The sequence below is a fragment of the Chiroxiphia lanceolata genome, chromosome 7 (genome assembly GCF_009829145.1).
Source record: "Chiroxiphia lanceolata isolate bChiLan1 chromosome 7, bChiLan1.pri, whole genome shotgun sequence".
In the NCBI taxonomy this organism is placed as follows: domain Eukaryota; kingdom Metazoa; phylum Chordata; class Aves; order Passeriformes; family Pipridae; genus Chiroxiphia; species Chiroxiphia lanceolata.
This window is the reverse complement of record NC_045643.1, coordinates 4,474,230-4,500,233: the sequence shown is the minus strand read 5'-3', so window position 1 is coordinate 4,500,233 and position 26,004 is coordinate 4,474,230. Positions and strand designations below refer to the sequence as shown.

Sequence of the window (26,004 nt, the reverse complement as noted above, 5' to 3'; positions counted from 1 at the left end):
TTGCTGCCGCATAAGCTTTTGCAGAGGAACGAGGCAAAAGGGCACCTTTTCGAGCCACCAGAAATTTATTTGGTACAAAAACACATTGTGCGAGCCACACCCCCGAAGCTCTTTTGGGTTTTTACAGCTAAATTCCAGGTGAACTAAGAAGAACAAGAGCAGGGCCAAAAGCTTTGCTCCACAAAGAACCAGCTGAACTTACACAACTGAGCCTGACAAAAGTGGGTGTAGCAGGAACAGCCTCAAAGCACCACCTTCTCAGTTTACATTTCTTAGTTCAACTTAACACTGAGCTACTGTTGCTAATTTTGGGTTTAAGAGAAATCATACAAATGAAATGCTTTTAAAAAAGCCTATACAATTACTTTTTTGGAAGGCAGCTGACTGTTTTGGACTACTGAGGATTTCAGAGGAAATTAGGAGTCAGACTGGGGGCTGGCAGGCAAGATAATCAGTGTTCACTGCAGTAATTTCTATTTCACCAGGTAGAAGGTTCTGTTTGAAAAAAATATGCTGCTTTTGTAAAGAAAAAAAAAAAGAAACAAAAAGATGAGCTGTATAGAAGTACTGCAGACATGAAATACATCTGCATACTATTTACTGGGAATTAAACCAAAAGGTCTTCAAAATCCAAAGGTTTTTGAGTACTGGAGAATGCAGGCAAATTGCTCTTCCAAAAAAAAAAAATTAAAAAAAAAGGAAAATTGTTTCTCCATAGTTGTTTACTGAATACTGAAGGAAGCATCCTGCTCTCCAGCATGACATGGAATCTGTGGAATAAGCAACTCACCTGGTTTTAAAGCTGTAAATATTGAGTAAAACTTAGACCCAGCAGCACAAAAATCCTTCTGGATTTGCACTGAGCAACATAAACTTGGACAAGTGCTGCTCCAATTTGAGAATGCCAGTATTGACATTCCTGGGAACAGAACGGGAGCTTCAAACCACAATGCTGCTGCAAGGCAGTTCCTGCATGAAGGAAGCACAGAGCTGAGACAACATTTCAGGGACTGTGTCTACAGAGAGCAATCGTTCCAGTGTTCCCAGGGACCCTGTGCACAGTTTCCCCCTGCTGAAGTTGTGTTTACCCACGATGAGAGCTGGGAGAAAGAAAAGTCACCACTGTCATGTAAGGCCTTCCAAGAAAAGCTTTTGACTCGTCTCCATGCCCATGGAGCAGAAAAGGAGGGAGCCGCAGACCAGCCGTGACACACTGACCCTGTGGAAGGCAGCCATGTGAGAAAGGCCCAGGCTCCACGACTGCTCCATGTTCTTATTCCAGGAGAACATTTGCTTGATCTGGAACATGCCCCACAAGCATATCTGTTCAGTCACCCAGACCTGGATTTCTTTCTTTAGTGTCCACATCTCAGCTCTGCTCAAATATCCACCATGTCCACCAGAGCAGAGAGGTGGAGCTCAGAGGCAGCTTCAGCCTCCTTGGTCGCCCTGAGGAGCTGCTGCAAGTGTTTCAGTCTGTCCGACAGCGCAGGGCTTCGCTCCATCTCCACAACCTTGTGTCCCTCTTGACTCCCAGCCTGAGCAGAAGGAAAAGAGATGAGACCAAGACTTTCTCCCAAGGTAATTCCCGCTAGAGGTTTTGCAACTACTGCACTCCTCGGAGCTTTAGCCAGTGCTCAGGACCCCCCCCTCATCTTACCTCCTGAGCAGGTGGCATGGGACTCTTCACCAACGGGCAGGTGACGGCTGAGGTGGAGAGCAGCGACTGGGGGAGAAAGAGAGGAAGACCTAAGAGATCCCCAAGGGGCTCAGTGTCCTCAGTCAGGTATCGGTGCAACTGTTCTTCAAACCTAGATGGGAAGATCAAGAGCATCAGTTAGATGGCAGCCTGGCTTTGTCCCTGTAACCAGTGTGTTAACTAAGTGTTCTGGGTTTAGAAGTGTCTGACCTCCACAGTCTGACACAGCCAACTGCTATTTCAAAAATCCACCACAAAGAAGTGTGGTACAGAAAGCAGCTACACAGACTGCAGACACCCAACTGATGGGAAAGGCAGAAGAGACAAAAACCTCTTGGGCCAACCTCAAAAGCTTAGTTCTTCCCCTTTGTGATCTGCATCGCTACAAACTGACATCCCAGAGAGAACTTTATAGACATTTGTGACACAGTGGGACACACAGACCACTGTAATGCTTCAGTTGTGGTGGCATGATTGACCACAGAGTTTCCAACCATTCCTAAAAGTTCCAAGAATTTGTACCATCCTGGACTGTTCCTGTGATGCAAGTAGGAGATAGCAGGGAACTGCACTGATGTACTTGATGAAATCAGAGGAAACTGAAGACAGTCTGGGCTGTTTTCCAGCACAATTTCAAGTTAGAAATTGTTTATAACCCTAGGCTGAAGCTGCAAAGATAAGATGCTGCTCTCGGAACTTACCTCCTGTTTTCTCTTTTTTCCAGTTGCAGCTGTGCCAACAGATGCTCCTGGGCCAAGGACACATCTCTGAATTCATCTGAACTGGGAATGCTCACCTCCTGACCTGATAGCTTGCTCATGCCAGAGCCATACTGGCCTGGCATCATGGACATGCTGTAGGGTTTCTTAAAAGACTTGGGAGATTTTATCCTTGACCTGAAGAGGGGAGGAAAAAACCAACAAACAAAAGCACAGGAATTGGTATGAGTGTGTTGATTTTTCCCTATTAGCTTGAAGATTGGAAATAGCAGGGAGTGAGAAGTGATCATCTGGTGAAATAATGCTCTTGTGCCAGCATCCAACACACTACCACCTTGTGCGTGGGATTAGAGAGGAACTAATCTGATAGGAGCCTAGGATTCACCTCAGACATCACCCACTATACAGCAGAACTGCAGCTAAGCTTCCAAAAGGGAAGAGAGTGGCTTCCCTCTGAATGAGGCTAGGGAAGTGAGCTAGACTCTGGAGATCTCAAATACCTTTATAATGCCACACAGCTCTAAGGTATCCTTCCCCCTCAACCTATCCAGCATTTTTTCAACCTCGCAGTTTTTCCTCCATGCTTTAGACAAGTCAAACTCCAAGGCCGAGCAGCACTTTTGGCTCCAGTTCATTTCTCCTCTTATAGCACTTTGAGCACTCCCCAAGCAACCCATTTCTCTGAGAGCTGAGTAATCTCATACAAATAAAATCTACCTACTGCCCTGTATCAGCACAGCCTTGTACATCATTTCAAAGAGATGTGCACAGGTACATTCTGGGAGGATGCCATATGCTGATTTTCAGCATTGTAGAGGTCCTAAACAACCTCCTTGGAATTCTCCATAAACAGTTGAATGCTACTCCCTCACCTCTCGTGGCCTCGTTGGATCTCCTCCTGCGTGCGCAGTCTGGCTTGATCCCACGAGAAAGGGAGAGTGTAGTTCTTTAAATGCTCCTTGAAGAAGTACACGTGAATCTGACCATCTTTACTTACTGCTTCTGTGAATAAACCCAAGCCCAACATTTATCATTTCCACAGATTTTCTCCTTCAGAAGAAAAGCTCAGTATTAAAAAGGCAATTTGGGGAGAGTGTTCACTTTGAAGTGGGTTTCAGTTGTAATCTGCTTGTAAAAAAGAGCCTTCTTGAACTCAACAGGTTATTGGCAGTCTGTAAAATGCTGCTTTCTCTTAGTTTTAAAAATTCTATTGCATCCAAGTTCAATGGATGAAGTAGTCATTTCATTAAAAGAGGCTCCCTACAGTTAAGCTAAAAAAACCCCACACACTTGAAATTGAAAGCAAACAGAATTTGAGACAAACTTCATGAATCCATGGCAGTGCTAATTAACCATGGCAGTCTCACATCCCAGCTGACATGGCTTCTGAGGGGCAATTCTTGGCCTTTGGTTAAAGCAAACTCATACACTGGGAGGGCAGGCCAAAAGACTCTAACCAGAGACACATTTGTAATCACAAGATCAAGTCAAGTCATAACTAATACTTAAACACACACTCCAAGGAGAAGACAGATGTGCAGAATCACAGCAAGACAACAGCTCCCTCCCTGCTATATCTCACTTGCTGCCATGCATAAAGGCACCATTGGCAAGTTATTAAATACTATCATAGAAGAAGTATCATCCATGTTATAGGAGCAATACCTGGAGCAATAGGCAGTTTGGGCGGTTTCCAGTCTCTCAGTTTATGATCAATGCAGACTGCCAAGATACAATCCCAAGGGATCTCATCAACAGAAGGTCCATCTTTATCAGAGTTCCCCATTGTTTGGTTTTTCCACTTTTGGTAAGTTTTGGTCAGCAGATTCTCCACTTGAGACTGGATCAGTGGTTGAGTGTGTGAAGAACTTGCAATCTGGGAGACATACTGAAAAATCATGTGGCAAACAGGACGCCAAGGAGCTGCCAAACAAACCAACCAAAGTAAACTGCAAGAATCTGTGACAGAACCAACACAGCACAGGCACACCTTGGAGAACCATGTGCTGCCAAGAAGATATTACAGTGTGAAGTACCTACCACCTAACGGAGGCAGATCTAGGTATGGGATCTGGAAGGACAGCACAGCCTTCTTCAGCCAGGCCAGGTGATCTGGCATGTTCCACTGCAGGTGGGGTAACAGCTTGTTACCCCCCGGTTCTGAAAACTCTGTCACAGGCCAAGACAAGTCACAAAGATGCTCCGAGGATGCTACATCTGAGAGAAACTGCAGCACACTGTTGTAGAGCTCTATGATGACCCCAGGCTCCTGGGATGGCAGGCCAGCCGAACGCCTCTCCTTCCAGTCGTGGTAGAAGCGCTTGCCAAATTTACCATCAATCCCATCCTCAATGTACTCCTGAAGGGTCTTACTGCAGAGCTCAAGGGAGCCAGGACACCGGGAAACCAGCCAGCCCACAGCCACAGAGATCTATGACACACAAAACAGGGGTGGTTGGAAACTGCTCTGCAGTGATCAGGACACAAAGGATTCAATCTAGCAACCCTAAGTTTGACATAACACTATCGAGGACAGTGTGCAGCAAAATGCAAATAAATCAGCTATCATCATCCCAACGTTTGCAACAACAGTTCTCCAACTAGGTGGTCATAAACTAAATTTCCATGCAGCAGGCTCAGGAAGACACAGAAAAGAGGCTGGTCACATGAGGTACAGGCGTGCAGTGGAATTCCCTGCTGCAGGACACTGGGAATGTGGAAAACTTATCCAGGAAAAATTGGACAGACTCACAGAAATTAGAAGACCATGGGGACTATACCCAGAGAAGCCATGTCTGATCCTGGCAGTCCTTGAACTGCAGAGATGTACATTGTGAGGGTTTGTGGGGGAGCATCACTCTGGGTTTGTCAGACAGAGATCTGTACAATCCTTCTTCATATACAGAACATGACAGGATGTCATGAGAGGCATCTCTCAGTCCCATCCACCAAGATGGGATAATACTGGGTGATATCACAGAAGCCAGAAGAGCTACAAAGTGTCCTCCGCATTTTAGGACTTCGAGCTTAAGGATAAAAGGTTTACCTACCACCAGCACTCATCTGGTGGGCAGCAACACAGGCAGGGCAGACAAGAGTGGACTTAAGTAAATCCATGAATTTTGGTCTCAGAGCAGTTTTCAGTACTACACAGACTAAATTACCTTTTTTGGTAGCAAGTGCCACAGATCTCTGGTCCGTGAAAACAGAACAGTCACGAACAGTGGAAAAGTACCAGAAATATTCTCATTTCATAATAGTTCTGGCTGATGTTGGAATCACTACTGACAAGCAAGCACCCCACTCCAACAGAGTCAGGTGTGTGGAAAAAATATCCCATTACACGAGACTCAGTTGAAATTTAAGCTACTGAGAATATAATAATATATATATTATATAATTATATATTTATATTATATATTATATAATTATATGTTTATATTATATATTATATAATTATATATTTTATTATATATATAATATAATAAGCAAGTTATCTCTTGCTGTTCTTACCCTTTTTGTGCCTTCTAAGTCACTGACAGAAACTGGGAGCTCCACAATGGTGTAGTCCGAAATAAGCTGGGCTGAAATCAAGTCCTGCAGCATCAAACCTTAAAAAATAAGAAAACTCACCATTTACACAGAGGAAGAACACACTCACAGCATCACTCCTCTCCTCCATCTCTGCCCACAGACTCTCAAGATCAAATACTGTGTGTGAAGGAAAACTTGGAGCCAAAACTGATGAGCTCTTAAGGCCTCAGGATTTCTAGCAAAGCTCTAAGAAGTGCTGTACTTCACAGCCTCTCCCTTTACTGGATAACTGAGATGCTGCACCAGCCACAACAGTTCTACTTAGGGCAGCCTTAAACACTCACATTTTCAAGACAAAGAAACAATTACATACCATCTTCTACTTCTTTCTCCGTGGCCTCCTCTTCCTGACTGGGGACTAGAACCACCAAAGGAACTATGGGGTGGAAAGGTTTGGCCTGAAGCAACTGTTTCAGCTGCAGCAAAGCTGAAAGCCAATATACATCATCTTCTGCAACATCTTCACTCTTAACTCGGGGGGGCAGAAGAAGAACAAGGCCACTGGTCCCAAGCAAGTCTTTTTGTGTCTCGGCCATGTCAAGCTCCGAGTCAGAGAGCGCACCCTGTGCCACCTAGACAAGCAACAAAGATGACAACAGGGATGTAGCTAAACGGAGCTATGTACCAAAACCTGCAGTGTATTATCATCACCACTCAGCTTTGACATCCATTACCAGGAGCTCTACAAAACCTAAGACAAAGAGTTGTTACCACACCAACATGGATGTCTCTGGGAGATGCTGGTGAGCACAGAAGTGCCCTTCAGCACCTGATTTGGGACCAGGAATTGATGATTAGGGTTCTACTACTGCAGATGGTTGGAAACAAGGAAAAAAAAAAATCCATCTTTTTTTTCAGGCCTTTGAACTCGGTGATCCTTGTGGGTCCCTTCCAACTCAGAATATTCTGTAACAACCCCATCCCTCCCAGTATGATCTCCCTCCATCTGACAGGACACAAGATACACTGGAAAAGAGTCCACCGTGCTTTTATTGTCTCTTAGGTATCATGAAACTGTTCTCACCTACCTTAATACACACACTGACTTCAATGCTTTTGTTCCCCTGCATGCCAGGAGAGCTAAATAATGTCAGTGTTCGAATTCTGCCTTCTGGATGTGAAGTGTTTTTCTTACACATTTTGTCTCCCATAAACTTGGCTTTCAACCAATCCATCAGTATCCTATCAAAGAAAAAAAAAGTGGGCTTTTGAGAGTTTTGTTGTCAAAAATGGCATTTTAGGGTTTTAGTATCAGCACCTCTAAGACACCACAATCTATCATAATCCTTTGTATTTAGGTTATGGTAAATAACCTTAATAAAGAGCTGTGAACTGTCCTGAAATTATCATATCAAAGTTTTGCTTTCAGTATGAGCAAAAAGAATTAAACAATGTTAGATAATGCAGATTACTGTAATAAATTCTTTAGTGTGCTCTGGAGAAAAATGAAATAAACTGGAAATTTGACATGGTACAGGCAAAAATACACCAAGGACTGTGTACTACTTCTCCTCTTCTACCTAAACAGAAGTCTGCTCTGTTTGAGAAAGGGACCCAAAAATCAACCCTTCTACTTACCTGTTGGGATCGTCCTTGGCATATTCATCATCACTTGGCAAAACCAAGAGCACCTTCCAAAAAACATGTTCTTGTTGAAGTGGAATATGTTCAGTGATTAATGATACAAGATCCAGGGGAGTCCAAGCTAAACCACTTAAAGAGAGACAGAAACTGGTGAAAAGACCCACCTCAGTGCTCCTTTCCCACCTGAGGTGTCTGAACATTGAACAAGTTCCAATACTGTAACCAGATTCCTTCAGGAATTGCAGCTGCTAAATCTGTTAAATGAGCCTTACTTTAAAGATTTCAGGACCACACGTGTATTGCTTCACTTCCACACTGATCCAATACACACCCAGGCCACTAACAGCTTGTTTATTCCTCTCTCCCCATACTTCATCCCAGGCCCCATCACACCCAGGTACAAAACCACCCCCCATAATATCCATCAGATCCTTAAAGTTATACCCCAAAGGATCAGATGGCCTAACACCTTCACTAACTTAGCTTTAGTGGAAGGTGTCCCTGCCCATGGGCAGGAGGGGGGGTCAGAACTAATGAAATGATCTTTAAGGTCCTTTCCAATCCAGACCATTCTGTGCTTCTATGATCCTCCTGCTTCCCTTACTTCCAAAATACTCCCAGAAGCAAGGCTGCAAGTGGACATCCAGGCATGACTGGCCATACCTTACTGCCATTTTTGAGATCTCTGGCATTTCTGTTACAGTTTGCTTTGAACGAAAATAAGAACCAAACCCCAGCGTACCTTACCAACTGCTGGTAGAAGTGCTGAACTTTCATTTCATGCACTGTCTTGTTTCTCAGCCAGTTCAATCTGGAAAAAAAGTTATATTTTTTGTTATAAAAAAGCTATTTTAACCAAATCTAAGAAACACTGAGGCCTGAGAAATACTACAGAGGCTTCAGAAAGTTGCTGTTAATAGAACTATTTATTTGGATTTTCAGTCTTGGTCATGGCATTTGTGCAGAAAGAATCTTTTGGGGGCTATTTAAGAACAGACAGTTCTGCAAAACCACTTGCATTCACAATGGAAGAATTTTTGGTAATTTATCTTCCAAAAATCTACCAGATTGCCAACTGGTGCCACTAGAAGTATCCTTACCTTGTGCAAGAGATTCCCAGCTTTCCTCCATTCCCCAGGTTTACAAATCTCTTGCACAAGTTCTCCATGGCTATAGGCCACTCTGCACTGGGAGACAGTGCTTTCAGCTGATGTTTTGAATCCATGCCACAGGGAGCAGCTGGAAATGCCCTCATTTGACGTTTCAACTTTGTTCGAGCTGCCACTGCTTCCCTCCACCTTCGGAAAAGAAGAGATAAATAGGTCACATTAATAAACTCCTCTGTAGACCTCTGTCACCACATATTTGTACACTGAACACCACAGCAACCACAAAACACTGAGCACATATCCAGAAAAATGAGTGTCCAACAGAAAGAATATAAGGATAAACTATTACAAGTTTCTAGACAGAATGAAGCTGAAATCTCCTACCAAGCTCATTACCTGACTCCCACAGGGGGTGCTCCCCTACCCATATACGGCTGAGTAATTTGGCAGAGGTTGGTAATAAGACTGTAAGGTCTACCCTTATCACCGAGACAAGACAGCAAAAACTGTCTCAAAAAGAACACAACCAGACAGCTGCAGTTCCATCTCTATTAACGGTTCCTCAGTAATGCACTTTCTGAGCCCTTTCTAATAAAGAACAGCATGAAACAAGGCTGAGTTCTCGCTCCAACCCTATTCATAATCTTTTTCAGCATGATGCTCCAAAGGGCCACAGCAGACCTCGATGATCAGGACGGTATCTACATTCGATACTGTACTGATGGAAGCCTATTCAACCTAAGGCGACTGAAGGCCCACACCAAGACCTTAAACCATCTTGTCCGGGAGCTGCTTTATGCTGATGATGCCGCCCTTGTTGCCCACACAGAAGCAGCTCTGCAGCATTTAACATCCTGCTATGCAGATGCTGCTGAGCTCTTTGGGCTGGAAGTCAGCTTAAAGAAGATGGAAGTTCTCCATCAACCTGCACCTCAGGAAGTCTTCCATCATCCCCATATCACCATTGGCCAATCAGAGCTCAAATCAGTTCAGCAGTTTAATTACCTAGGTAGCCTCATCTCCTCAGATGATAAGATTGACGGAGAGATAGACAACAGGTTAGCAAAGGCATATAGTGCTTTTGAAAAGCTTCATAAAAGAGTTTGGCGAAATAAACACCTGAAGAAAAACACCAAGATCAGTGTTTACAGAGCCATAGTGCTGTCTACTCTCTTATATGGATCTGAATCATGGGTCATCTACAGCCACCACCTGCGTCTCCTAGAACACTTCCATCAACGCTGTCTCCGCACAATCCTAAACATCCACTGGTCAGATTATGTGACCAATACATCTGTTCTAGAACAAGCAGCAGTCACAAGTATTGAGGTCATGTTGCTGAGAACGCAGCTGCGCTGGGCAGGGCATGTCTCAAGGATGAAGGACCACTGCTTCCCTAAGATCTTGCTTTATGGTGAATTTGCCACTGGCTGCTGCAAGAGAGGAGCCCCAAAGAGAAGATACAAGGACTCCCTGAAACAACATCTCAGCCTCGGCCATATTGACCATCATAACTGGTCTACTCTGGCCTCCAATCGGGAGGTCTGGAGACACACCATCTGTAACACCACTGATGTTTTTGAGAACGCATGCAGGATCACTCTTGAGGAGAACAGGCAACACAGAAAGAATTGTGCCTTGCAGAATATACCATCTAAGGAGTCTTTCTGTTGTGCCTTTTGCAATCGGACATGCCCATCTCGGTATTGGCCTTTTTAGCCACCAACGCGCTTGCAACAAATGTGGGTAGAGCCCTTCCCAAATCTTCGTTCGTGAAGCCCAGCCATGATGATGATGATGATTAATGGCTCTTCACCAACGCTCCCAAGGAAAGCAGTTATGTCCCAGGATGGTAACTCACCGTTTTAAGTATTTGCAGAAACACTGGAGTTCCTGAAGGGTTTCCTTGGCAATCTGGAAAATCTCATCCTCCAGAGAGAGTTCCATGAAGTGACCACACACCTCCTCTGAGCACCGGGCAATACGGGCTTGCCGGTCTCTTTCTAAGGCACATCTAGTTCCAAATAAAACAAACAAAGACGTCTAGCGAAGTGAAGACCTGCAGCAAATGCCAGTTCAATTGGCTGAGGTGCAAACAGGGAAGACCATGACATTTAGGAAACCTTTGGGAAAGCAAACCACAGCACACAGCATGTTGTACCATACCTTAACTCATTGGTTGAAGCTTCTTCAACACTCTCCTTTATTACTTCTTCCATTAATTCCATACCCAGCAACTGGCTCAACTGCTTTATTAACTGTTCTCTTTCCTGCTTTTGCCTGGAAGGACAGAGAAAAGACTTACACAAGTGAAAAAATTTACACTGGCAAACCTGGCACTACACACAGTGTCAAACAGCTAATTTCCCTAAAACTGAGTTCCCACTAGCTGATTTGTAAAGATAAACAGCCTTGCATAGGGCCAGGTTTTCCTCAAAAATATTGATGACAGTGGGGTTCTTTGGGGGAAGTATCTACCCATGAGCAACCTGATCTAGCAAGTGGCATCCTTGCCCATGGCAGGGAGTTGGAAAAGTTCCTGCACACAGCAGGGCCAGGAAGTACATCCCTTTCTTGAAGCTCTGGGTGAATAAAAGTTCCTAAGATTCCCACCCCATCTTTTCACAGTGGCTCTGTGAGGTCACCAAAATGCTAACTAGCAGATCACCTGAGAATCGACACCTTCTACATGATCCCAGGGGAGTTCAAGGTGAGACAGTTCTGCCGGTGTGGCAGAAAGACACGGGGGCTTGAGCACAGGTACAAGGACTCAGGTTGGCACCAGCTGTCCATATGTTGTCCAAGGGTGTCCCCAGCCCACCTCTCTTCCTCCACTCTGCGCCGTTCCTCCTGGACACGCTGCCTCTCCACACTAAGCACGCTTCCAGCCACTTGTCTGAGGATCTCCCCCATCACTTCAGTCACGAGCTCCTCCACAGCAGCCTCCGAGGTGCTGTGCAGAAACAGTAAAATCTCTTTTCAAAGCCAGGAAGTTTTCATTCAAAGCCTCAGGTCTGTGCTTTTCTCACCCACACCTTGCTCTTTGTGGTGGGCTGACTCCAGCCACTAGCCAAGACCCACACTGCTACTGGCTCACTCCCCTTCCCACACTGGGACAGGGAAGAAAGTAAGGAAATAAAAAGGAAAACCACAGATGGAGATGAAAATACTGCAATAGGGAAAGAGAAAACCCCCACAAAGCAAAGCAAAGGCAGGCAGCCACCACTTCCCACCTCAGAGCAATGCTCAGACAGTCTCTAATCAATGTCCACCCTGAAAGCCAGTAACCCCTACCTTCTTCCTCTAACCCAGTTTTATTGCCGACTATGACATCCCATGAAATAGACTTTAGCCAATCTGTTCCAGTTCAGCAATAACCAAAACACTGGTGGAATAATAATTGTTTGGGTCACATCCCACATCTACAACTCTACCAACTGCCCTGGAGAAAAAACATTTATCTGAAGCAAAGCAGTCAGATCTGGACTTGCTTCTCTTGTCGCCCCTTTGGACACCTTCCCTTCCACAACACAGGTTTCTCTGCAAGGCAAGGCTTCCAGAGATTTGGGTGAGCCTTCCCTTAGGCTACCTGGCACGTGACAGAGTGGTAGACATCCAAAGAAAGGTCTGCCTTCCCCTCAACAGCCTCAGTAACACCACCTCCGCTACAGACCTTGCAGTGCTCAGTTTTACAATCTTCACACATGGGGATGCTAAGGCAGGTGGCAGCTTTGGTGACACACTCCAGAAGAACCAGCAAAAAATGCTCTTTACCAGATGGCAGCAGCCACGTAAGCTGCTCCTGCTCTGCCCATTTCTCTGCACTCTCCTTTGAGGACGTCATGCACCAGCCCGTCCACCACTTCGGCGATGTCCTGAAATAAAGCACAGGAAGCAGTTGAAGCAAAGGTGCAGTCCTTACCACAGTGGCCTGGGTGTAAACTTAGAGTAAGGCTCTCTAGCCTTGGTTAGCTGACTGTAATTCACAGCACCACCTGTATTTCTGCTTACAAACTGAGTCAACTTAAGCAAACACAAAAGCCTGGAAATTTTAGACTACGAAATTTTAGACTATCTAAAAGGTTAGTAACAGCCCAGAAACAAAAGCAGCTTTCTGTACTAAGTTCAGGCAAGTCGAGTTAGGAAATCATAACTAAAAAGAGAGAATATTGAGAGAGATTCCTATTTTCTTACTGTAGACTGTCTCTCATTCTAGCTGATTTAATTCCAAATGAGTAGGTCTAACCCCTGAAACGTGGCCACATTTAGGTACAATACGGCAGCTGTGCTGTACAAAGCAACAAAACACCCTGAGATTGGTTCAGCATTAGAACAAACGTGTGGGAGCATGAAAAACAGCACAGGTACACGGGGTACACGTTCAAGATCCAACATTATTGGTCATGTACTCATAAGAAGGAACTTTATCATGTCTCATTTGAAATACATGCACATTCCAGAAAACTAAACTCTGAGAACTCGGTTACCTTTTATTACATTTCACAGACCTTTCCCAAATATTTCATGATGGATTTACGTTTCCCTACCGTGTCTGTGTAGCCAGGCTGAGGTTTTGAAGGGAGAAGCTCAGGTTGAGCAGCAGCCTGGGAGATGGGTTGTGCAGGAGGCAGCCCTGGCACAAGCTGACGAGGCAACAGTGAGGGCAGAAGATGAGCCTGGGGCTGGATTCTTACTGCTGCAGCCTCTAAATCCACACCTCTGCTTTCCACTCTTCCTTCTTGGGAGGGGAGAGAAGAAAAATTAAGGAAAAGAGGTCAGTCACAAACAGAAGCAAAACTGTTATCTTCAAAAGCTGACTTGCTTGATGAAACTCATCAGGCCATATAATAAGACTGTAACAGAAGCTTGTCACCTTAAAGTTAAAAACATAATTATATCATAGAAACTAATTTCTGTTTATGAATATTTTATACAAAACATTCAAAAATTGCACTGCATATTACCTCCAGTACAAAGCACATATATTTCCAACAAAACAACTGTTTCAAGTCAAGCACACCTCACCCCTACACACAGTATTTGTATTTTCAGCAAGGACAGAAAAGCATACACTCAGCTAACATGAAAACCAACATGATTGGGATACAGTGGGAACAAACAGCTGCAAATAAAAAACGTGCAAACTGCAAAGGGAAGCTGGTGTTCTGGAGTAGGCAAATATCTCATTTTTTCACCTACGTTGGCAAAATTTGGCTCAATTCTCATAGTGTGTTTCCTGAACTGGGAAATTTTATTGGTTGTTCTTGGCTTTTACAGATACATAGAAACAGTTGAGTAATCTGGTCTAGTGGAGGGTGCTCCAGCCATGTCGAGGGGCGGGGGGGGCTGGAACTAGATAAGCTTTAAGGTCCCTTCCAACCCAAACCATTCTGTGATTGCGATTATGATTTATACTTTAATGTTTTTGTTACATTCAGATTTCCAGGCAATTTCAAATCCTATCAGCCAAGTTTCTCCTCACAGAGCTGACTCAGCAGCATGTACCTGAGCAATACCTAAAATGCATGTTTGCTCTCACCTGTTGTTTCCATGCTGGGTTTTTGGCTATTACCAGCTTGATCCACAGAGGTGCTTCCACCGATGTACTTGTTCTGTCCGTTGAAGCTGGACACAGGCATGTGGTGGGGCACTGAGGGCAAAGGCCCCCCGTTCACAACCTCCCCAACTGAGACAGTGAGCTTCTGGCTGACAAATACGGACTTCCGAGGTTTGGGTAACCCATCGGGCTCAAGGAAAGCAGAGCGATTCAGCTCCACATAACCCCTGGGGAAAAACAAAAATAACTGCCAGGAGTACATCCCCAAAGCTCCAGCAACCTACAGGTTTTCAGTTTGGAAATATATTGCTTCAAAAGAGAACACTGACAGGAAATAGACCACTAATGGGGTTTTTTTCCTTCTCCAGTCTCTTGAGATTCCAGGTTTGGACGATCACACAATGTATGGATTTCCATGGCAGACCTGTGAACCGCTGGCTTCCAACATCTGCTAAAAACTAGCCTGCAATGTTCAGCTTCATCCCACCCTACAGGAATCACCATAATGCCAGTTTCCCAAGAAGCAGAACTGTCTTCTCATTTCTAATAGAGCTGCAGTTTACAACAATTCAACTGCAAAACAAGAACTTAGACCAATTTTTTTCCTACTGGTTTATCTTCAATGTCTCCTTCTAGGGAAGAAGTCCTTGGAGCCCAATGGAGACTGAGCTCAACATGCAGTTTTTCCTTTGGGGAAAACATTTTTCTCTTGTTTTTACCACCCTCCACAAGGCTGAAGGAATTTTGATCCTTGAAACCCCTTGTCATCTTATCAAGCCAAGGAAAATAAAGAAGCCAGTGCCAGGAGTACCAAAAAGAGTTGTGGGAAGTCTTCTCTCCTATGAAGACAGACTAAGGGAGTTTGGATTGTGCAGCCCAGAGGAGAGAAGACTCTCCAGGGAGACCTGCCTAAAGGGGTTCTGAGAGAGCTGGAGAGGGACTTTGGACAAGGGCAGTGCCAGGACAAGGGGGAATGGCTTCCTACTGCCAGAGGGCAGGGTAAGATGGGATATTGGGAAGAAATTCTTCCCTGTGATGGTGGGGAGGCCCCAGCACAGGTTGCCCAGAGAAGCTGTGGCTGCCCCACCCCTGAAGTGTCCAAGGCCAGGTTGGATGGGGTTTGGAGCAACCTAGTCCAACGGAAGGTGTCCCTGCCTGTGGCAGGGGGTTGGAATGAGATGAGAGCTTTAAAGGTCCCTCTCACCTCCAACCCTTCTGGGATTCTATGAAGCAGCTACAGGGATACCAACCCCTTTTCTTGAGGGAAAGATGCAAAATTAAAGAACTTTTCACAGTTACAGCAATAAAAACTATATTAAAGTTTGCACCCATCAGTATTCCAGTGCTTTGCCTAGAGAGCTCAGCCTCTACTCTTCGCCTGTTCCTTTTTTTTGGATCCAAACTTCAGGAGCAACTCCCCTACATTTAGCCCTTTGCCTGACATCAGTCTGAGCCCCCCAGGGATCATTTTCCTCACACTTACCCGTCTGATACACTCAGGCCATAATAACTTATAAAATCAGATGCCTCCTCACAATCTTTGAACAGCAGCATGCGGACCAGGTGGTCCAAGGGAAACGCTGTACATCTTTGGGTGCTCACAGTGTAGGCAATATTAAGGGATTTGAGACCATCTTTACGAATCTGGTGGAAGAGAAAAGGAAAAGCCACATAACTACCAAGAAAAAACCCAAAATGCAATATAAAGCGAACAATAAACACGAAAATCACATTTAAATACATCGATACTTTGTCATCAAATACCCACACCAAAAACTATTCAGATTTAACTTTCTTTTTAAATTCTATGCACTTGGCTTTCCAGTTTCTGTTCCTCTTTCATGACACTCATTTTTGAGCGTATCCCTTTGTGAATCTTGTGCTGAAAAAACACCTTGCAAGGGCTTCTGATAGTGCAGGTTCATATTTGCTCTGCAAGATTCCCAGGCCTGTTTCTCTGCTTCCCAATTACTTTTTTCAGGGGAAATACATTTTGTGGTGTGCTGTTGGGAACTAGGCGAACTACCATCAGACCTTCGTGATGCAGTCATCATCACTTTGTATAAGAAGAAAGGAATTAAATCAGATTGCTCAAATTACCGTGGTATTACTCTGCTCTCCATTGCTGGCAAAATCCTGGCAAGAATACTCTTGAACAGACTAATACCTGCTATAGTAGAAGGAATTCTACCTGAAAGTCAGTGTGGTTTCAGAGAAAACAGGAGCACCACAGATATGGTATTTGTTCTCAGACAACTGCAAGAGAACTGTAGGGAACAGAACAAAGGTCTCTATGTAATCTTTGTTGACCTCACCAAGGCTTTCAATACTGTGAGCAGAAAAGGTCTATGGCAGATTTTGGAATGTTTAGGTTGTCCCCCCCAAGTTCCTTAAAATAATCATCTCACTCCATGAGGATCAGCACGGCCAAGTCAGATATGGCAATGCACTTTCTGAGCCCTTTCTAATAAAGAATAGCGTGAAACAAGGCTGAGTTCTTGTTCCAACCCTATTTACAGTCTTTTTCAGCATGATGCTCCAAAGGGCCACGGCAGACCTCGATGATCAGGACAGTATCTACATTCGATACTGTACTGATGGAAGCCTATTCAACCTAAGGCAACTGAAGGCCCACACCAAGACCTTAAACCATCTTGTCCGGGAGCTGCTTTATGCTGATGATGCCACCCTCGTTGCCCACACAGAAGCAGCTCTGCAGCATTTAACATCCTGCTATGCAGATGCTGCTGAGCTCTTTGGGCTGGAAGTCAGCTTAAAGAAGATGGAAGTTCTCCATCAACCTGCACCTCAGGAAGTCTTCCATCATCCCCATATCACCATTGGCCAATCAGAGCTCAAATCAGTTCAGCAGTTTAATTACCTGGGTAGCCTCATCTCCTCAGATGGTAAGATTGACGGAGAGATAGACAACAGGTTAGCAAAGGCATACAGTGCTTTTGGAAAACTCCATAAAAAAGTATGGCATAATAAACACCTGAAGAAAAGTACCAAGATCAGCGTTTACAGAGCCATAGTGCTGTCTACTCTCTTATATGGATCTGAATCATGGGTCATCTACAGCCACCACCTGCGTCTCCTAGAACACTTCCATCAACGCTGTCTCCGCACAATCCTAAACATCCACTGGTCAGATTATGTGACCAATACATCTGTTCTAGAACAAGCAGCAGTCACAAGTATTGAGGTCATGTTGCTGAGAACGCAGCTGCGCTGGGCAGGGCACGTCTCAAGGATGAAGGACCACTGCCTCCCTAAGATCTTGCTCTATGGTGAATTTGCCACTGGCTGCTGCAAGAGAGGAGCCCCGAAGAAAAGATACAAGGACTCCCTGAAACAACATCTCAGCCTCGGCCATATTGACCATCATAACTGGTCTACTCTGGCCTCCAGTTGGGAGGTCTGGAGACACACCATCTATAACACTGCTGCTTCCTTTGAGAACACACACAGGATCACTCTTGAGGAGAAAAGACAATGCAGAAAGAATTGTGCCTTGCAGAATATACCATCTAAAGAGTCTTTCTGCTGTGCCTTTTGCAATCGGATATTTCTATCTCGTATTGGCCTCATTAGCCACCAGCGTGCTTGTAACAAATGTGGATAGAGCCTTCCTAAATCTTTGTTTGCGAAGCTTAGCCATCATGATGATGATGATGACATATCTGTACACAGCTATGGGGGGAAAAAATGCCAAGAAGAACATTTTAATATTTGCCTTTTATATCACAGCAGAAAGCTCCTGATTTTAATACTTCTGAAGAAGTAATAACATTATTTTTAAGGCTCAATATTTACTAAGTTTTCTTCTAAATCCCAGATTGTTTTACTCCTTAATACTTTAAAAAAATATTCTTTTTCTCACCTGGTTGAAATAACCATGTAAGAGACAAGCATTCAGATAGGAAGCTGTTTGCACAAGCTTGAAAAACCTCACGAAGTTGTTGCTGTTTAACGCAGCAAAAGCTTGAACTGCAAATCTAACTTCAGGCGAGTTTCTAACCTCTGGATGAAACTGCTGAACTTCTCTGTGGAGACAAAAGACAGTTAATATTGAAGCAAAAGGTTTGTCTCTATCACAATTCAACAGCAACCTCTAACAACACAGAATTAAAAACAGGAGCATTACAATTTGTCTGGACTTAATCCTAAACTCAATTCTTCCCAGAGGCAAAAAGAGAAAACAAGTGGTGTCTTGTTCCCACCTGAGAATATCCCCCTTGTTGAGATTCAGCAAGACATTATAACCTCGGAACTCTGCTTCACTCTTGCAGTAAATTCCCTTGTTAGCCAGGTCCTGATACATCTCCTTCAAGCTCTGCAGGCATTTAGTCATGTTCTCATTGTTGATTTTGGCATCAAAGGAAGACATGGGCTCTTCACACAAGTGGTGAGCACAATGGATGTGAAAGCGAGTGCACTTCTCAATCAGAGACACCATCAGCGGGTTGCAGAGATGTTGCTGGGTTATATCCTAACCAGAATGATAAAGAATTACATATACTTTTACACAAGTTGAAGACCAGTCACCTTTGGAAAACCTATTTCACTGTGCTTTGAGTCACCCTGCAATTCAAAATGTTTGCTTCACTTTTTTACAGCATGATGTGATCTTTTACTTTCTATCACCAAAAACCTCCATCCACAGTGCTTACCTTTCTTATTCCACGAGTTCTGTTCCAGACAAAGTCATACCACTCTCGGTAGTTTCCTTCTCCTTGATCCATAATGTTTGTCACTAAATAGTCCATGGTCATACTCAACACCTCAGAGGGTCTCAATTCATGGGGCAAAGGTTCCTCCTGATCTGCTGAAGACCTGCTATATTCCTTGATTGCTGCCGCATGATCTACCTGCAAGATGTGGAGAAAACAATCAAAATCCAAGACATATGGATAACTTTGCAGGAGTAAAGAGGATTTCATCTCATCTATGCCATCACTTCAGTAAGGAGTAGATTTTTAAAGTCTTAGTCTCAAACTCATAACCTTCAAGACAACATATTACATATATGTTGTAATAACCGTTACATATAATTACGTAAAATATGTAATTATAGTTTTAGGACTATAGTTCTAAAAACTTGTCTAGCTAAATAAAAGACAACTTAGAGCGAAAAAGCAATTCTCTAGCCTTCTTGTTTTCCAATGGAGAACTGAAAGGCATTAATGAAACAGCCTACAGAATTTTTCCACCAAAATTAACCCTGTAAACAACTAAACAACACCGATGGCTTCAAAGAGCAGCAGAAAAACTGATATCCTGGGAATCTCATACCTTGTCAGATCCTAGAAGCAATTCAAAGATGCTGAGCTGGTTTCTTGTCTCCCTCATGTAACGCTCCTTTTCAGGACACATGTCTGGGCAAGTGCCAACAACAGTTTTTGCTTTGTCAAGATCAGTCCTTTTTATTCGAGCTAAAAAAAAACCCAAATAATTGAACAAACACTAAGCATCCCTTAGGTTTGGTTTTTTCTTCGTGACAAGCTATTACTTTGATGTGCCAAAAGAGCCCTGAGCACACAAGGCTATACCCACACGTTGATGTACTCAGAAATGCACAAGGATGGGGTTCCCCCCACTCTGGGGCCTGTCCCAGGGTTGCACATATTGAAGAGTTTTGCTGAAAAGACTGAAGCTTCTAAAAGATACCCAACGTTCTGTGTCCTAAGTAAGCATCAGCAATTTCAAAATTCCACATCAAGTGGAAGAGAAATTTGTTTGTAGGTATTAAAAAAGAGACCTTAAATTAGAAGTAAGGTCAGTTTTGAACCTGCAAGAAAGGATGGAAGGGTTTACAACCAGCACTGTGAAACAACGGACCATTTCTTGAAATAATTACCAGCTGTGTAATAGTTCAAATTTAGAGAAACACTAGAGGCCCTGGCACAGGTTGCCCAGAGAAGCTGTAGCTGCCCCACCCCTGGAAGTGTCCAAGGTCAGGTTGGATGGGGCTGGGAGAAAACTGGGCTAGTGGAAGGTGTCTCTGCCCATGGCAGGGAAGTGGGACTGGATGAGCTTTAAGGTCCCTTCCAACCCAAACCATCCTGTGGTTCTATGAAATGCAGTTTGGGTCACTTTTAAAGAGCCTGTAGAGATGGAAATCTCCCTGCGTGCTCTCCTTCACAGAAGATGAACTGTCTGTCCTTCCCTTTACACAAGAAATTGCATGTGCAATAAGTAAAACAGATTTTTGTGTATTCTACAAGAGAAAAAGTGATGGACTAGGTGAGTATTTTACAGACTGCTCCATGTTAAACTCCCATTTCCATAGTATCACAACAGCTTTTCCACAAACCCCAAACCCTTACTTTTTTCCAGCAGAGCAGCAGATGTTACACTCATCAACTTGTGTAATTACCTTGCCGCATGATTTTGTCCCTTTGGTCCAAAAGCCGGTATCTTTCTTCAGATGTCTCTGCCATTAATCCCACCAGGTTACCAAGGGATGACAGTGAGGTTCCCAAGCCCTCTGAGCTCTGCCCTTCAGAACTAGAATCAAACAGATCTGCTTCAAACTGCAGCACCTTTCGAAGACCAGGCTTCTTTGCTGGAGAACTAAAAGAGAAGGGTTTTTTTAGCAATAATAATACACTAGTGCATGCCTTGTCTTAATCAGTGCACTGTTCTTCAGGATGCCAGCATTTGTTTAGAAGAGTATTTTGTCCACAAGGCAACATATCTCAGGAAGGACATTGAGGTGCTGGAGCAGGTCCAGAGGAGGGCAACGAGGCTGGTGAAGGGACTCAAGCACAAGTCCTATGAGGAGAGGCTGAGAGAGCTGGGGCTGTTCAGCCTGGAGGAGGCTCAGGGGAGACCTCATCACTCTCTACAACTACGTGAAGGGAGATTGTAGCCAGGTGGGGGTTGGTCTCTTTTCCCAGGCAACTATCAGCAAGACAAGAGGGCATGGTCTCAAGTTGTGCCAGGGGAGGTTTAGGTTAGAAATTAGAAAGAATTTCTTTACAGAGAGAGTGGTCAGCCATTGGAATGGGCTGCCCAGGGAAGTGGTGGATTCTCCGTCCCTGGAGATTTTTAAAAAGAGACAGGATGTGGTACTTAGTGCCATGGCCTAGTAACTGCAGCGGTAGTGGATCAAGGGTTGGACTTGATGATCTCAGAGGTCCCTTCCAACCCAGCTGATTCTATGATTCTATGATATCAAATAAACGAAGTACATTTGGATGTGCTAAGGTTGTTCTGAGCTAACACCAGCACTGGGAGTTAATCTGGTTAAATCCTCAGCACTGCCCTCACAATGCTGCCAAGCATTTCTGGACTGTGGGGAAAGCCTCAACCTTTGTGCAACAGAAAAGGTATTACTGAAAGTGTCTTAGAGAAGACAGAAACAGATGGTTCTTACAGCATTTCTTGATCACTGTGGTACAGCAGTTTGTATTTTAAACTAGGAATTGACCTGCTGGCATGGGGAAAAAAAATAAAAAAAACCCAACAAATGCTTTTCATAGCAAGAGACATTATTAAAAGATTTTACAGGACAAACATTCCTTTTAACTTAAGGAACTTTGATTCCTTCACAACACATTACTGATTTTAGAATTATATGACTACACGTATCAAATTACTTCTGTCAGACTAGACACACCATTGACTATGACAGAAAGACAACAACCTTGCCACTTCTGTGTCTGCCACAAAACAGGAGGATTCCTGTGCAGACTACTGACTCCAAGGGAGACAAGACAATGATCCAAACTGCTCTGAAAAGGGGACTCTGATTCTACAGAACTATGACTGCCTACAAAGGAAACTGCTCGCTTCAGGAGCTTGTTGAATCACGACCAGTGACAGTGTCACTACTGCTTGGTCCCAGCAGCTTGGTCTCTGCATTGTTTCATTCAATTCCCTCATGCCTCAGTGCTGCAGGTCCTGTTATGTTGTTATGGACAAAATATTAAAAAGAAAATACAGAGACCAAAGTGAAAGACCTTAATACTCAGCTAGGAGCATCCTTCTGACCTGAGAGCTTGTAATGCAGACAAACCAGAAGAGAAGGGAAGCAACACTCCCTGACGAGAACATGACTGTTTGGCACACACTGATCATAGTTTTTCTCTGTGCATCCCGTTTCCTGCCAGGTGGATTCCCAGAGAAGCAGACATACCTTCTCCCAGGCATGACACTGCTGGCAGAGGATCTTATTAAAGGTTTTCGAAGCGGTGAATGCTGATAGCTTTGCTCTTCACTGCTTTGTCTTCCTTCATCTTCCCCTGCTTTCTTTTCCTTGGATGAAAATTCTCTTTTTGCTGGACCTGAAATGACACATAAACATGAAATCTGCCAAGCAATTTAAGCAACACCTCTTTTTGGCCCCTTGGAGGTGGGGTGGTGAGTAGTTTGTTTAAACAAAAATACTATTGGAAAATAAAACTTAAGAGTCAGTTTTGTACATGCATACAGAACTTCCAGGACAACTTGTACTAGGAGCTGCACCAAGTTAAATTTCTATCAATTACTATCAGAGTCACTGTTTATGAGAGTATTTTTCAATAAAATACCACTTATCAATAACACCAATTGTCAGCAGATTGTCAGTAAATGAAGTCTGATCATCGTTCCAAATTCTTTAGGTTTGGATATAATCCACAGGTCAGAACTCCCTACAGGGATACAACATCCATTTCACCTGTGCAATCACAATTCCCCGTGCTCCTCCCAAAGCATTTTAAGTACTTAGGTACCCAAGCTCACACTAAGGTCGGTACAAGTTACACTCACACTTGCAGGAAGGGAAAATTTCTTCTCCCAGGAACAATTTTTAAAGGGGTTGGATTTCTTAAATCCTCTCAGAATAGTTATTTTAGAATGCTGCCGGGGATGTAACACCACAATAAAATGACAAGGGCAAAGAGGCAGCCCTAGAGCTGCTGCTTCAAGATGTTAATTCTCAGGAAGACAATTCTGCAGCTGTTTTCTGGAAGGCAAGTCTGTGGCTGATCAAAGCTGAAGTGAACCCGTCATATGCTGCAGGTGAAGTGCATCCCCAGGCTGGGATCAGGTACACATGCTGCATTCATAAAGCTAAAGAAAGGGAAGCACTTGACAATTCCAGTGTTTGCCTGGGGATTAACAACCTCCTCCTAATCCCAAACAGGGTTTGCAATCAAGGTTTCCCAATTCTAAATTCTGTAGGTTATTCTCTTTTTTGGTTCAAACAGAGTCTAATTGTTGATACACATAACAGCAACCTCAGCAAAACAGACACTCAGCTCCAAGGTACTCCTTAACTTAGTTCTCAGTCCATAGTCTGAGGCAGACAGCAAAGCATTTCAAACTGGGTTTTCTTACACCCCCAAAGAACTCCTACTTCTAGACAGAAGCACAAAGTCAACATCACCATACTCCGGCTGTGCAGCTGCATAAAGGATTCCTAAACTCTCTTCTAAAACTACAGTCATTTCAGGTGTCTTCAGCTCTTCTGTATGGCTGAACAGCATTTTGCTTCATATCAAGCAACAGGTTTTAGACAATGTGAATTTAAGAGAGAAACAGTGCAATTTTCCACCATGATATCTCCTACTCGAGATAATTTTGATATCATTCTCAGTACATCAGGAAAAAAGAAGAGCAGTTAGAATGCTATTTACCCATCACCCAGTAATCTGAAAACACAGACTTACTCGTCTTCTTCTTTTGCCAAAATGTTACTATGTCTTTGTGTAACTCTTTCGCTTTTTTCCTGGCAAGAGCTGCAGAGGCCTGAAAGAAAACAAAAGCAGAGCATGAAAACCTACTGGCACCACAACAACAAAACTCACAGCACAGCAAGAGAAACATTGCCAGAGAAATGTTTACCAATTCCCACAAAATTCTGGTTGCTGCATTTTAGCCTCTCACTTAAGAACAATCAGCTGGACTAGCCCCCGCAAAAAAAATGGTGCTTTTCTAAGAGCTACAGCAAATTTAGGGCACTTGAAACCAAAGGTGTGTTTTTAAGCACAAAACAGAATCAGATCATGCAGTCTCTGAACTGGCTGCTTAACACACCTCAGTGCTGAGACCTGAAAGACCATCCAGTCCCACCCCCTACCAAGGGCAGGTACACCTTTTACTAGCTCAGGTTGCTCCAACCCCCACCTAACCTGACCTTGAACACTTAGAGGAATGGGGCAGCCACAGCAACCTGTGCCAGGGCCTCACCACCCCCACAGGGAAAAATTTCTTCTTAACATCTAACATCTAAGTAATATAAAAGTAACTCCTCTTTTACTTTAAACTGTTTGCCCTTGTCCTCTCCCTACCTGCTGTCTCCGTAAAAAGTCACTCTCCCTCTTTTCTGTAAGCCACCTTTAGGTACTGGAAGAGGTTCTAAGGTATCCCTGGAGACTTCTGCACGCTGAATACTCCCAACTCTTGTGCCGTCCACTTCTGATACTCACGTGATCAAAAAAGTGAAGAATGGCCATTTTCTTATTACGCCTGGTCATGACCCGCCGGACTTTTACAAACTGGCCAAAGTGTTTCTCCAGCACGGTCCTGTCGTTGAGGTAATCAGGGATGTTCTTGCACTGGATGGCCGTCAGCTCGGCGGCAAGCAGACCCCCCAGCCCCTCCGTGCTCTCGCCGCCGCGGGTCCGGCGGGCGGGGGCGGCGGGGGCCGCATCTGTGACGGGAAGGAACACGACAGCAATAAGAAAGAGGGGTGACAGCACTCAGAAATTGGGGCTGCCCCACGACCACCCCCGCTCACCTTCCCGAGGGAGCTCCCGGGCCTCGGCCGGCGGCGGCTCCTCTGCGGCTCCGCGCTCGGGCTCCGCGCCGTCCCCGCGCTCGCGGTGCTCGCGGGCCTGGCTGCGCAGCATCTCCTCCAGCGTGCGGCCGAACAGGGCCCCGCCGCGGGACCGGCTCAGCACCACCGGCCGCTTCTCCGGCGGCGCCGCCGCCCGCCCACCCGCCGCCGCCCGTCGCGGGGAGCGCTCCCGCTCCTCCTTCCGCTTCAGCCCCTTGGCCGCCGGCTCTCCCGGCTCCTCTGGCAGCGCCCGCGGACCCCTGTCCTCCGGCCGGCCCAGCGCGGCGGCGGGCCGCAAGAACGAGAAGGGCTCCCGCGCCACCGCCGCCTCGGGGCCCGGCTCGGGCGCGAAGCCGAAGGGCGGCGAGAAGGCGAAGGCGGCGGGAGCGGCCGGGCCCTTCTCCGCCTCGCCGCCCAGCACCGGCTTGAAGGGGACGGCGGCGGCGCTCTCGGGCGCTTTGAAGCGGAACTCGGGCGCCGCGAAGGCCCCGCCGCCGCCACCTGGCGTCTCACCCGGGCCTGAGAAGCCGCCCAGACTGGTGGGCGGCCTAAAGCTGAACTCCGCGTTCCCCGCCGGGGCCGGCGCCGGGCCCAGCGCGTAGGGTGGCCCAAAGGAAGCGGCGGGCCCGGGGGCGAAGGGGAGGCCGGCGGGGCCGCCGCCGCCGCCCTGGCCGAACACGGCGGATTGTCCGAAGCGCAGCGGTGGCGGGAAGGAGGGCGGGCCGCGGAAAGGGCCCCTCGAAGACATGGTGGACGCGACCGCCCCACACCTCCGAAACAGCTAGGGGCGGGCGGGGCGGGCGAGGCAGGCCGCGCATGCCTAGGACAAGAGGCGAATAGGAGCAGTAGACAGTTGGCCGAGGGGGCGGTTACATGGGCGGGGCTACCGTGGTGGGCGGAGCGATAGGCGGTGTCTCGGGGAGTGGGTGGGCGGGATCTCGATTGGTTCGCGGGCCGGGGGGCGGGGTCTCGGC

The 26,004-nt window shown here is 45.4% G+C and overlaps 1 protein-coding gene across 2 annotated transcripts; it reads right to left on the bottom strand.

Moving 5' to 3' along the window:
• Positions 1-46: 46 nt before the first annotated feature.
• Positions 47-25,864, bottom strand: MCM3AP (minichromosome maintenance complex component 3 associated protein). 2 transcript variants are annotated; one of them, XM_032692780.1, is made up of 28 exons: positions 24,992-25,864; positions 24,681-24,904; positions 23,922-24,000; positions 22,406-22,553; positions 20,642-20,838; positions 19,558-19,697; positions 18,936-19,133; positions 18,486-18,754; positions 18,146-18,308; positions 15,746-15,906; positions 14,278-14,489; positions 13,253-13,443; positions 12,480-12,580; positions 11,527-11,658; positions 10,872-10,985; positions 10,567-10,719; positions 8,697-8,894; positions 8,339-8,407; positions 7,591-7,725; positions 7,041-7,194; positions 6,326-6,584; positions 5,932-6,029; positions 4,459-4,849; positions 4,084-4,341; positions 3,291-3,420; positions 2,401-2,595; positions 1,661-1,811; positions 47-1,538 (listed from the first exon to the last, which is right to left on the bottom strand). In XM_032692780.1, the coding sequence occupies exons 1-28, from the start codon at positions 25,776-25,778 to the stop codon at positions 1,380-1,382; spliced, it is 5,466 nt and encodes a 1,821-aa protein (XP_032548671.1). In that variant the 5' UTR covers positions 25,779-25,864; the 3' UTR covers positions 47-1,379. The 2 variants fall into 2 exon arrangements, with proteins under 2 accessions (XP_032548671.1, XP_032548670.1); XM_032692779.1 differs by having other exon boundaries at positions 14,245-14,489; positions 24,992-25,778.
• Between the last annotated feature and the right edge of the window lie 140 nt (positions 25,865-26,004).